We start from the raw sequence: 13709 nt of genomic DNA on the forward strand, positions 1-13709 counted from the left end.
AATGATGTTAGTGAAGGGAAAGTGGCTGGATAGGTGGCTTGAAAGTGAGTTAACCCTTTCCTAGAAATCTTGATTAATTTGATGAAACCCTAGTGGTATGTTGGGTACACTGTGCCTATTGCTATTAATAGTAACAACCTACATTAATACAGTTTACTAAAAATTTTATATACATAATTTCTCTAGGTCATCTCTGTGACCTTGAAGGATACAGGAAACATTTTCATTCCAGCCTTCCCTTCTCCATTCCTCCCTTCAGCAGATCTTCACTGGGTACCTGCTGTGTGCCAGACACTGGAGAATCAGCAGTGAACAAGTAGGCATGGGCCAGCAACAGGGGTATTTGCCCCTGGTTTGGGGCTGGAGAGACTATGTGGGCCAGGTCCTGCCAGGCCTTCCTTCAGTAGATTACGTGAAGGATTTGGGCTTTTATTATAAGTGCCAAGTGGATTTATTTAGTAGACTTATGGGGAAGAATTAACTGGTTAGGGTTTGAAGAATATATTCAGCAAAGTTATTTTGTTGTGTGGCTAGTAAGTAGTGAAGCTGGGCTGTGAGTCCTGACTGAGTTAGAACACTGACTTCAGTTTTACTCAGTGGGAGCCCTTCTTGGAACTGTAGACTCTGGGGAGGGACGGGGCCCACAAAACCTTCAGCTATAGCAGTCATTGATGCGATCTGAGAGATGCGTCATGCCCAAAATGAATGTATAGGTATCTCCCACTTAAAATCCAATGTATGAACATTGAGATTTATTAATAAATAATAACTAACATTTTCCAAGTACTTATAAAATTACTCAGTGCTTTCCAAAAAGGATGTTTCAGGTTTTCCTAATAGCAATTTCTTTATTGCTTTTAGGTGTGAGTTATAGTCATTGACTACAAAGTCTTGAAGCGTGGAGTTGGGAGAGTATTAGAGAGGCAGGGTACATTGTAACACATTAATTTAAACTGAAAAAGCAAACTGAAGATAAAGATTTCTGAAATTTTAGTGTAGCTTTTTTTTGGGGGGATTATTTAGTTTAAAAAATTCACTTTATTTGACTTTGTAGGTATTACTACAGTGTATGAAGTAAGAAAATGCTATATGCTGTACTAGTTTTTTAATGCTTTCTCTGGGCAAGTTCACTAAATTTCTTTATTTAGACAGGGTTTTACCATGTAAAGTGGGACTGGCCTTGAACTCACAATCCTCCTGCCTCAGCCTTCTGAGTGCTGGTTCTATAGGCGTGTGTCACCATGCCTGGGTCAAGGTTACCAAATTCTTGATACCATAGTAGGATTTCAAGTACTTGTGTAACTCCCTTTTCAGCAACTAGTTGACAGAAATGTGTGAGAAATGCAAATCAGTTGCTGTAGCTAATTCCTAGCAGTTCTTTGCTAGGGGCTTTGCAAAGACAGTAGCAGATGGATTTGGCCTGTGGATTGTAGTTGGCTGACCCCTGGTGTGGGTAAGAGATGAAGGACTGCTGTCACTGACTCAGAGTTTGATCTTGAACAAGTTCTTTTGAACTTCTGAGTCTCATCTTACCTGTACAACAAAGGAAAAGGGCAAGAGAAATGTTAAATAATAAAATCTAGTGTTATTACTCATTCTGTGCCACACAGTGTACCCAAGAATTGTTGGATGAGCCTTTAATACCTCAGATCGATTTCCTGTGTTTAGACCCAGGGCATTATGTGAGGCACCCAGAATGATACACAGAAGCATCCAGTATAGACCCTTAGCCCTCATTCTAGAGGGGGAGAAAAAGTGTATACTGTACTTTGAGCCCAGGCAGGTCAAGGGCAGTGTAAGGTGGAGCTTAAGAACCACCAGAAATAAGTAGTGTCAGTGAATATGAAATCCCTGTGTACTGAAATGGTTGCATTTGTCCCTTTGCCCCAGGAGGAACCACTGGATGAGAGCTCAGTGAAGAAAATGATCCTCACATTTGAAAAGAGATCATACAAAAACCAAGAACTGCGGATCAAGTTTCCAGACAATCCAGAGAAGTATGGCTCTGTTTTCCAGTTATCTCCTTTGTGATGTTGTTTGTTAATTTTGTTTTTTGTTTGCATTGGCTTTGTGATTTGAGTTAGGAGTCCCAGGATGTCCCCTGTTTGGGAATTTACTAGAAGGACTCATAGCATTTGGAGTCAGTGGGGCTGAAGGCTATGGTTTATTACAGTGGAAGAGTCCACAGCAGGATCAGCAGGAATAAGGCACTTCAGACAGTCTGGAGAAGTCCATGTGCAGGCTTCCTGTTCCCCCTCCACTGGTAGACAGACATATTCTATAGCAGTGAATTGAATCAGCATGTATGTTGTATTTCTTTCCAGGGACGCTTATTTGAGATTCCAAGTCTGGGGTATTTACATAGAACTGGTCAGATAGGCATTCTCTGGCCCTAATAACTACCAAAATTCCACACTCACAGAAGAAAAATGGCTATTTGGTGCCCTATGCTGCCAAAACAACCTTATCACTTATGGAAGTTTCAAAAGCCAAGTTCTCAGCTGCCAGTCTTGGACCAGCCTTATAAGCAGGCCCTTCCAGAGACCAGGCCTGCTATTAACTCCTTCCTGCATCATTCTTCTCAGTGCCCCAAGAAAACCACTCATGGCTGCCATGAGAGAGCTTGTCTCTAAGAAAATGCCCAAAAGCTTGGGGGTTAGACAAAAGTGATGTGATTCCCATGTGACTTTAAATTAGTCACCTCCTCTTTCTTAGCCTCAGGTGTCTTATCTATAGAAGGAAACAATACCTCCTGCACAGGGTTACTGTGAAGAGTAAATGAGAATAACGGCAAGTGCTCAGCTCAGGACCTGCACATAGCAGATGCTCATGAATGGAACCAGTTATGATTATTACTGGGAAGTGTCCTAGTGAAGGGTCTGGTGTTTTTCAGTCAGTCGTGAATTCTTACTAAAAGTTTTTCATATTTATACAAATTTTAATCTTCTAGATCTCTCTCTGCCTCCTATCTTTCTCCCATCCCAGATACATGGCGCTAATGCTCAGGACCTCTAGGCAATAAGAGTTGAATGATGCGGTGTTTGCACTCAGGTTTACACTAGGGAGGCTGACTGTAAATGTGAGGCAGAAGGAGATATGCGCTTTAAAAAGATGTGAGCAGAGTTCAGTGGGAGTATAGGGGAAGAAACAGACTGCCAAGTAAGGAGTTATTGAGGACTTCACACAAAAGGTGGTATTTGAGCTGGACCTTAAAGAATAACTTTGATTTTATTAGGCAGACAAGAACTTAGAAAGGCACTTGGGCAACATAAAGAACAAATGCATCAGGACATTAGAGGGCAGAGAGTCTTTACAGCACCCTAGGTAGGTCTGGGTGGTCCTCTTGTGTTCTGCCTCACTGTGGATAGGACGTGGAAGAGGGAAAACCTTGTTCCCGGACTGAGGGTCACATTCTCTGTGACAGTAGGAGCAACTAGATTGGGGCCCAGCTCCCCAGCACCAGTATCCTGTCTAGTTTTGGCTGACTTCCACCATATGTTAGCACTGGTTACACTGAGTTCTCTGTGTGTGTTGAGTTGCACAAGTAATACAAACATAGATTGTATTGTAAAAAAAAAAAAACTAGTAACAGTGGATAAGTAGAATAAAAAAATGAAAGCTCTCACGCTTCACTGTATTGTTTCCTTTTTCATTCACCTCCCTAGAGGTCACCCTGTGAACAGCTTTGTGAATATCCTTTAGATTGTTTTCTGTACACTTATTTATATGTATATATAAATTACAAATTTTTCTGCATAAATCATACTGTACATATTCTGTACCTTTATATTTGGGCTCGCATAACAGGAAGTGTTTTCATGTTATTACCTGTATATCTGCCTTTTGTTTAACTAGTGCATAGTATTTCCTAGTTGAGAAATACCACAATTTATTTGTTTGGATGGACATTTGGTTTTTTAAAATATTGGCTTTTATAAACAATGCTGCAATGGACCTGTTTGTATATGTGTCTTTGCATGCATGTATTTCTACAGGATAGAGACCTAAATGTTGAATTCCCGGGTTGAAGCATGTACATGTTTTAACCTTCAAAAGCTAGTGCCAAATTGCTCACCACATCTTATTCTCTCTTCTACAGCGTCTCTGCTCACATTCTTATGCACATAGATGTGATCACTTTTAATGTCTTTGTCACTTGTTTTATTGTTATTTCTCTATCTGGTGGTTTCTGCCTTGGACTCTTCCTTGGGAGGTGGATTATGTCCAGTTCGTCCCCGTGGTGCCATGCTGCAGGTGCTCAGTAAACACAAGAGCTCTTGTGTAGTCCATGTTATCTTTACTGAGTCCTCATCACTCAGAACATAAGAATTCATTGTGAGGAAGCTATGCTGGAGGTTCATAACACTGAAAATGTAAGACATTTCCAGGAAACTTATTTCTTGGAATACCAGCCTTGCCTTTTCCCACTTGGTGTAGGTATCCTTCTGGCATTTCACAGCATTGTGCTTCTGTAGGTTTTGGTCACTATCCACACCTTGGATACCACTGATGCCCTGGTGTTACACTGAATAAACTGCTATTAAGAAAAAAAAATTTAAAAAAACAACAGTGTTTTCCATTCAGACAAAATTTACATGCTATTTTAGTTTTTAAATTCGAACATGTAAAAAGGGAAATTGTGCATAAAGAACTTCTTTTTTTGTCATGTCAGAAAGCAGTTAAGAAATCATACTGTGTTTTAACCTTGAGTTCTTGAATTCTTGCTGGTGTAGTGTCTTCTATAATTCTCCAGACCAGTGAGATGCAATTAAGATGAAAATTGCTAGAGCATATTTGAATGAAACTTCCCGGTTGAGATCAGAAATATTCAAATTTATTTTCCCACTTGTGCAATTGCCATTTTGATCACATACCCAAAAATACCTTTCTTCACTGGGCTGCGTTTCAGGCTCAGTTAGCGACAGCCTCCACCTATGTGATTCTTCTCCCAAACATCATACTGATGTTTCCCTCGTAAGTCCTTTAGTAGTTCCGTTTCCCTCATGTGTGCTCTTTCCCTTGTAAGTCCCTTAGTACTTCTCTTCATTTTTGGTTTCAGGACCCTTTGCATTCTTAAATTATTGAGTTTCCTGAAGTATTTTTCTCAGAAAATTCTAGAAAACATAGGAACATACGAGCACATAGTCCATGAGTGCAGTGATAACAGCACGTGTGTTGCATAGCCCTCTTGAAAACTCTGCTGTATACTCTTGAGAAAAAAAGAGTGAAAAAGGCAAATAATATCTTAGAATTTTTATAAAATAGTTTTGATTTGACAGATACCCCCTCCCCCAAAGATGTCCCACTCTCTTCCAGCTGCATCTTGGGGTATTAGGACCATACCTTGAGAAGTGCTGATTTAGTTGCATGGAGGGAGTGTCACATTCCACCTGCAGTGATTGCTGCCTGTAGTTGCATAGGACTCATCGGTTTCTGTTGGTTTTGTAGTACAGTTTTTGAACTTTGGGGTCACTTGTTAATATTCACTCTTGTGGCTGAAGGAGAGCTTCTTGCTTGTCTGAAGCAAATGTACATGGGCAGACTAGGAGAGTATTCTCTGTCCTGTCTCATAGAGTCAATGACCCCATTTCATCCTGGGTAACATTTTTAATATGTTTTTCTGTTGCTTTCTCACCGCCTCTCCCCTGATCCTTTACCCCCGTTGTGAGACATGTAATGCTGAAGGTATGCCAGATCCCTAAAGACAGCCCTCAGCAGTGTGTACATTAAATGAGTAGACTGTACTTTGTCAGCAAAAACAAGAAAATTGTCTTTGTGATGGCATAGCAAAATTGAGGGACAGATTCATTTGCACCTACTGTGTGCCAACGATGATATTATTAGACACTTTACGTATATTATCTCTTTTAATCTTCCTGTCATTCAACTTGGAAGATAAGGAAATCAGAGGTTAGGGGTGAGTTGTTAATATTCTGTTTTCCTTGACCAGATTGGGACTCTGTTGTGTGTTCCAGTGGCACTTCTCTTGGGCAGTGCCGGACATCCTTACTGAATACTGTGCAATAAATTGTTTAATTTGTGCTAGGCTGGGAGCTCTGTGATGCCAGAAACTGGATCTTTTTGCCATCTGTTATATTCTTGGTGCCTTGGACAGTGACTGGCACCTCATATGTGCTTGGTAAATACTTGTTGACATACTGTTCCTGGTCACACCCAGCTCCAAGTCTAGGCATTTCTTACTATACCTCATGACTCATGTAGTACTGGACCTAGTAGTATTTTTGTGATGTTTCCCTTCTTAGTTTGATTCTCTGCTCGTTTATTATATTTCAGGAGTTTTCTGACTTTTTAAATGTAAAAACTTAGGGATAATACCATATATTTGAAAGTAGAATCACAAAATTGGAAGGAACTAAGAGATAGTTCATTCTGCCAACTACGTCTTAGTGGTATTTGATTGTTTGTTTAGCAGTACTGGGGATTGAACCCAAGGGATCTAACATGTTAAGCCACCACTTTACCACTTGAGCCATGCCCCCAGCCCTTTTGTTTTTATTTTGAAATAGGGTCTTGCTACCTTAGCCTGAATTTGCTGCAAACGCAAGATCTTCCTGTCTCCACCCATCTTCCTATCAAGTGCTGGGATTGTAGGCATGTGTAATCATGCCCAACAGAGTATTTTTTTTATATCACCCTTTATTAACTACTCCCAGTGACAACAATCTAACTTCCCAGAGAAATGTGTCCCATCATTTGGCAGTTCTGAGTCAGATTTCAACTAAGAATGAGAAAAAATTTCAGCAAATTCTTGTATGAAAGGTAATCTAGACTCCTCATAGTCTCAGTGGCTTCCCAGAATTCATTTCTACAACCTCTAAAGTGTGGTTATATATATACACAAATGTCACCAAGTCTTAGGGTCACCTAGTCAGCATGAGAACTCTATTGCCTTCTTTTGAGAGCCTAAGCCCACACTGGTGGGCTACTTTCCTTTACTCCTTCATTTGACTTTTTGGTTCAATGTAGTGTTCTATGTGGAACCAGGTAATTTTCCTTCAAGTAGATTTGGCATGTCATTATTGCCTGTCAGAGATTTTTTAATTGATTCTGCCTGCTGCTGTGTTCACTGTCTGTCTAAGCTTTGTGTTACGTGGCATTTGTTAATTTTGCCTTTTTTATATCTTCACCCAATTTGTTGATTAAAGAATGACAATAAAGTAAGACTGTTGCTCTAAACAGGTCTGAAGACAGAGACTTGCAGGACACCATCAAAGACTTCTCTCCAGGATGACACTCATTCACTGATTATCACCCAGTCCCCAAATATTCTGGTTCTCAGCACAGTTTTGTGTATTACTATTTAGTGCCAAGTCTCCCTTGCCAGTTCTTCGAGGTGGATTGTAAAAGTCTTTTGTCAGGTTACTCTTTAGAAATATTGTAAAAGTACCCATGTAAGACAAATCATGTGAGACAAATAAGCCTTCAAGATTTGCTGAGCCTGTTTGGGTTCAGGTATTATATGGTTCTGCTGCCCATGAGATATATGAATCCTTCTGCACCAGCCCTTTTTTGTTTGTGCTGGGGATTGAACCCATGGTCTTGTTAATGCTAGGCAAGTGTTGTACCACTGAGCTATATCCCTAGCCCTATACAAGCTCTTCTTACTCATGATTCTGATTTGGCTTCCACACTTTAGGTGATAGGGAACTAACTATTTAAAAATATAATCTATTGGTGGACTGGAGGCATGGCTCAAGCAATAGAGCTCCGGCTTAGAAAGTGCCAGGCCCTGAGTTCAAACTCCAGTACCACCCCCCCAAAAAAAAAAAAGTGATCTGTATGCAAGCACAGAGGAAGGAACCTAGGTTTGGTGGCACATAACTGTAATCTCAGCATACAGGAAGCTGAGGCAGGAGGATTGTGAGTTCAAGGCCAGCCTCAGCTACATATAAAGACCCTTCTCAAAAAACCAAGGGCTGGCGATGTAACTTATTGGTAGAGCACTGTGTACAAGGCCATGGATTTGATCCCCAGCACTGCCAAAAAGAAAGCAAAAAAAGGAATAACTTTTTTTTTTTTTTTTGGCACTGAGGGGTTTGAACTCTAGGCTTAAACCCCCTGAGCAGGTGCTCTGCCACTTGAGCCATGCCTCCAGCCCTTTTTGCTTTGATTATTTTAGACATGGGTTCTCGCTTTTTGCCTATGCTGATCTGGACTGCAGTTGTCTTGTTACTGTGGGAGGTCTCAGAAGACTGGTTGAGAATATCTTAGGTCCTTGGTATCCTAAACAAAGAATGTAATGGAGACACACACATTGCAAAGCAGCAGCAGCAGCAGCAAAGTTTTATTGGAAGTGAAAGCAGAAGGTATGCTTCACAGGAGGGGTATGAGGTGGCTCAAGAGCAGCATCTGCAGCTACAGAGACCTGTTGCCTTGGTTCAGGTGGGAAAGTATACACTGTAATGGGTAATGGGGGCGGGGAGATTTGGGTGATACTTAAGAGTGGCATTTGGTGATTGACAGATTGGCTGTGTATGCAGTCCACATTCATTAGGCTATAATTAGAGGATCTGGGGCAGTAGGTTACTTTGGGGCAAGATTTTTTTACCTTGTGAACATACCCTGGTTTGGGTAAGTCCCTTGTAGTCAGTCCTACTGCTCACTCAGTATGCTCTGGTCAGTTGTTATGGTAACTTTTACTGCATAAGGGCATTTTGGGGAGGTTCTGGGTGGAGTTAGACCACCTGTTCCTCGCAAGATAATCTGCGAGGTGGCCACCTGTTCTCCATGATCTGGTTTGGCTTCTTTCCCTGAGTGTCCTGTCTCAATCCTATTTTATGCTTTCTGCAGTTGCTGGGATGGCAGACATGTACCACCATGCCCAGTTTTTTCTCATTGAGATGGGGTCTCAAATGTTTTTGCTTGGGCTGTCTTGGAACCGCTGTCCTCCCAGTTTCAGCCTCCCATGTAGCTTGGGGGTGACACACACACACCACATCATACAGCTGTTGGTTAAGATAGGGTCTCACAAAGTTTGTTTTGTTTTGTTTTGTTTTGTTTTTTAATGCCAGGGCTGGCTTAGAATCATGATCCTCCTAGCCTCCCACGTAGCTAGGAGTACAGGTGTGTGTCACTGGCATCTGGCTTAGGGGGAGAATCTTGATAAAATAATTGTGAAGTTTACCTTAAATGAGTAGATGAGTAGGCAAGGAAACATTAGGAAAAAAAAAAGAATAAACAAGGGGATGTTTTTGCAATAACAGATGTAAAACATACTCTGAAGCTGGCTCAGAAATTTGCAGATGAATCAGTGAAATGGAGTAAAAAGCCCAGAAACAGATGAACTGTGCATAGAGTTTAGTGTATGACAGGTGACATTTTTGCAAGTGTGGGAAAAAGATAGATTATGGTATTGGGGCTGTTGGCCAAACATTTATAGCAAATAAAGTTTGACGTTTGTCCTATATCATCTGTTAAAGTAAATTTCAGATTGATTAAACATTTAAATATGTATAAACATAGAAGAAATGCATCAGATCTTAGCACAGAAAAGACTTTGCTCGGGGGCACATGTAAAGTAGTGTTCATAAAGGCAAATATTTGATTATCTGAACTTTTGAAACCTTTATGTCAATAAATAAGTACCATTATGTCAAAAAGCACAGTGTACAAATTTAATGGCAAATACTTCTCTTTGGTTAATTTATTTTGCAACAGGACAGTAATTTTCTTTTTTGTTGTTGTTGTTTTGGCAGTAATGTGGTTTGAACTCAGGCCTCATGCTTGCTAGCAAGTGCTCTACCACTTGAGCTACTTTACCAGCCTGACATTAATTTTCTTAAAGGCATAAAGTAAGACCCTATCTCAAAAAGTAACCAACACAGAAAGGGCTACTGGAATGGCAGAAGTGGAGAGTGCCTCCCTAGCAAGCACAAGGTCCTGAGTTCAACCCCCAGTACTTCCAAACTAAGTAAATAAATAAAAAGGTCCCTGCTTTTATTCCTTTTCTTTGTGGCCTCCATTCAGTGAAGTGGGCATCTGTGGATATAAGAAACAAAAGATAGAGGCCCTGTCTTAGAAGATGGCCATACAATAGTAGTGTAGTAGCAAGTGCCATAGCAATGAAAACAAATACTCAGGGCTTCTTATATTTAGACTTTGCTCTAGGTGTTTTATATGATTTTCCTTTTACTCTTTATGGTAGCACTATGGGACAAATAATATTATTGTCCCCATTTTTAGATGAAGAAACTGAGCCATTGAGAGGCTAGGTGGCTAAGCCAGGTTCAATCAGTTTTTTTTAACCACTGCATCTTCTCAGTCTAATAGAATATTGTTCGATGCTTTCCATGCATTAGCTCATTCCCTTCGTATTACAAATTTTCCTGCCTGTTCATCCAAGGCAAAATGGCATTTCTTAAATATCAGACACTAGAGGAGGACATACAGAGGGTGTGCAAAGCATTCTGTTCCTGGCTCCTGGGCAGAAGTTTGTGGAAAGGTTTAGAGTGAACATGTAAAAGAAGTGTCATACTGCTGAAGGTTTGATGGTAATCTTGAGGTGACTAGGTCAGCCTGACCTGGGACCTGCCTCAATCAGCTCACTAGAGAGTGGGTGAGGGAAGGGAAGGAATTTGGGGGGAGCTTCAGGATCTCACTGTCTTCCTTTGGGTAAGGGAAATAATCGGCTCTTGATCTGAAGAGGGGAGTACAAGAAACCCTTTTTGGATTAGAAGGATAGCTAGTCGAGGGCAACAGTGAATTGCCACCCCAAGGGGTAATGGCAGCTAATCCATGGGACTGGCGGGTACATCATTTATTGCTGCAAAATGCTTTGAGGGCCTTAAAAGGCAGCTATGACTGCAGGAGTAAGGGGACCCCTGTAATGAGATCTGAATCCAAGATTGATTTTTGTAATGAGGAAATCGATTTCCCAAGGAAATTGTGTGACAGTATGATGTTCGGATGAGTGTACTTCTTGGTTGGTCTGTTGTAGACACTTTGACGGATTGTCTCTGTCTGGATTGTTGTGTTTGCTTCTGCACGCTGAGAGTGTCCTTTTTCTATGAATAACGCTGTCTTGTTCTCCCTTCCTAGGTTCATGGAATCTGAGCTGGACCTAAATGACATCATTCAGGAGATGCATGTGGTGGCCACCATGCCAGACCTATACCACCTTCTGGTGGAGCTGAGTGCTGTGCAGTCACTTCTCGGGTTGCTGGGACATGATAATACAGATATCCTTCACGTCTATCCTCAGTAGAAGGCTGATACAGGGAGTGGGGGTCGGAGGGCGGGGAGCAATGCTGTTTACTCTCTTTCCCTGCCTGTCTCTGCTGATGTGTGCTGTCACGTCTGGTGCTCTATTTCCATTCTAATTATCTTCCATCTTGAAGCAAATGCTGCTCTTTACTCTTCTGAAAATCTAGTTTTTACCCACTAACAAACCTTGGGCAAATCCTTAATTATCCTGTTCTCTCTTATTAGCACTAGAATTCATCTTGAGGTATCTGTTTGTACATTAGCAGCATTAATTTCCAAAATCTGAATTTGTAGATTCCTTACTGAGTCAGGGCCAGGCCAATTTGAATATGTTGATCTAGACATCATTCTGCTAACAGATGGCCCAGTGGAATTGAGGCTAGAGGAGTCAGTGAACCATGGTAGAAAGCACATTGGGATGTCCAGAGGATAGGGAAGCTCATTTGTTTTGTCTACTGCTGTATTCCAGTTCCTTAAAAAAAAAAAAAACGGGGGAGGGGGGACTGTTACCCAATAAATAGCATTTCATATTTGTTGAATGAACATTAAACCTAAACAGACAAGCTAGGTTTCACTCCTAGCTTCATTTCTTATGTAAAATGTGGTGCCCCTCCATCCCTTGGTGTTCTCATCTGCAGAAGCAGAGTTAGCAACTTTGCCTTTTGGTGTTATTGAGAGGATCAGAGAAGGTGTAGGCATGCTGAGCACATTTCCTGATATATAGTGGGCACTTAGTAAATGTTCTTGTAACTGAATTTGAGTCATGGCTTCCATAACCATTTTATACTTTGTCTTTGCCATCAAATGGACAGTCATTTTAATGTAAAAGGTTTTGATGTGCCTGTGGTTGGGGTTATGTTCATTAAATCAGATTCTCCTCCAATAGTTGTTCTGTTTGAATCCAGATTTCCAAAGGTAGGAGACAAATGTAGTTAGTCTGCTTGAGTGATATTCATGGGAAATCTGTGCTGCTTCATGTTATTTTCATCTTTCTGGTAATCTCTCTCCTGAGAGCATGTCTGACTAGGTTTTTTCCTGCCTGATAATTCTCATAGAGATAAATCAGTGAGTAATTTTAATGCAGGCTTCTTGAAGGGCAATCTTAAGACATTTCTGGTGCTTCATGTAATGTTAGCTAATAGTAAGAATCTTTCTGCCAGTCCTAGATTGTTGTGACTGTGTTTGCCAGATATGCTGTGAGGCTCTAGGTTGTATGAGAACCCTAGTCAACTAGCTTGTGAACTTGGTACATGGTTCACAAATTTGCTGAGTGGATGTGTTGAGTATCTTTGCAAAGCAGGCATGGCGCTGGGTCCTGAGGAATCAAACACTGTACTGAACACTCAAGCAGCATCACATCAATTAGTGAATACACTGGCTATTCCCAGTGTATTTGGGCTGCTGTAACAAAGTACCATAAACCAGGTGGCTGGTAAATGACAGAAATTTGTTCTACAGTGGGAAGTCCAAAATCAAGGCTTTGATAATTTTGGTATCTGATGGGGGCCTGTTTCCTGGCTCATAGACATCCATTTTCTTGCTATGTCCTCATGTGGTGAAAGCTTGCTGGGTCTCTTTTTGTAAGGGCACTAATCTTACTCTCTTGCATGAGGTTCAGAGCCCTCACGACCTGATCACCTCCCAGAGGCCCTACCTCCAAATACTATCACATTGGGAGTTAGGTTTCAGTGTGGGAATTAGGAAGAAGGTGTGAACATTCATTCAGTCTGTATCTGGCATATGCCAAATAACTGGTCCTATTCAAGGTACTGCGTGGTTCTCAGAGATTTAGGACTGAGCATTCTAGTTGTGACTTCACCTTTTCGGTTCACCTGTAAAATGGCAGATTTCAAATCTCATCAGACCTTAGCAATAACTTAGCCTCGTGCCTTATTTGTTTGTTTCTTCTGTGGCAAATCTGAGGCCAGATGCCAGACATCTAACTGTGGATGTCGAGGTTGGCAAACCAGGCTTCTGGTCCCTAGTCCAATGTCCCCTCTACTGTACCTCCAAGTGCACAGGTCCTCTGTAGGATTTATCACATCTTTGACACCCTTGCTTGGTTACCTGTTACTTTGCACATTAATACCAAAGTTACCTATTTTGTTTCTGGAAACACAGCTCTCATTCTTTTTTTCTCTTCCTGCTAACTCAAAACAATAATAGTTCTCCCAAGCTGCTGACATTTCGCTGATCCACCACCCCTATTCCTGCTGGGGAGAAGACTGACATGAAACGTGTCACTCAGTGTTGGCTTACTTGGGAAAGGCAAGGGCACAGATGTTCCAAGTTGTTATGTTCTGGTCTTTAAAAAGGAAAAAACACATCTCCTATAATATCTTTGACAGACTGCCATTTCCCTCCTGTTTCCAGAGAGCTAAACTGTTTTTTCCCCTCTTCCATGCCAACCTTCACCCAACTGCCCTAATGATATTTTTAAAAATCTGATTTTTAATTATGCCCCACATCACATTGAAAGTGCATTT

At 41.1% G+C, this 13709-nt stretch overlaps 1 protein-coding gene across 4 annotated transcripts in view; it reads left to right on the forward strand.

Annotated features, from left to right (window-relative positions):
- Ctnnbl1 (catenin beta like 1) overlaps positions 1 to 13709 on the forward strand; it is a 152733-nt gene that overhangs the window by 32431 nt on the left and 106593 nt on the right. The window contains exons 3-5 of one of the 4 annotated variants that reach the window (XM_020172490.2): positions 260 to 316; positions 1891 to 1997; positions 11059 to 11198. In XM_020172490.2, the coding sequence (XP_020028079.2) occupies positions 260 to 316; positions 1891 to 1997; positions 11059 to 11198 (304 nt within the window). Of the gene's footprint in view, positions 1 to 186; positions 317 to 1890; positions 1998 to 11058; positions 11199 to 13709 lie in introns of all 4 variants that reach the window. The other 3 variants (XM_020172491.2, XM_020172493.2, XM_020172492.2) reach the window with 3 other exon arrangements.

Source organism: Castor canadensis, chromosome 5, assembly GCF_047511655.1.
Source record: "Castor canadensis chromosome 5, mCasCan1.hap1v2, whole genome shotgun sequence".
Lineage (NCBI taxonomy): Eukaryota > Metazoa > Chordata > Mammalia > Rodentia > Castoridae > Castor > Castor canadensis.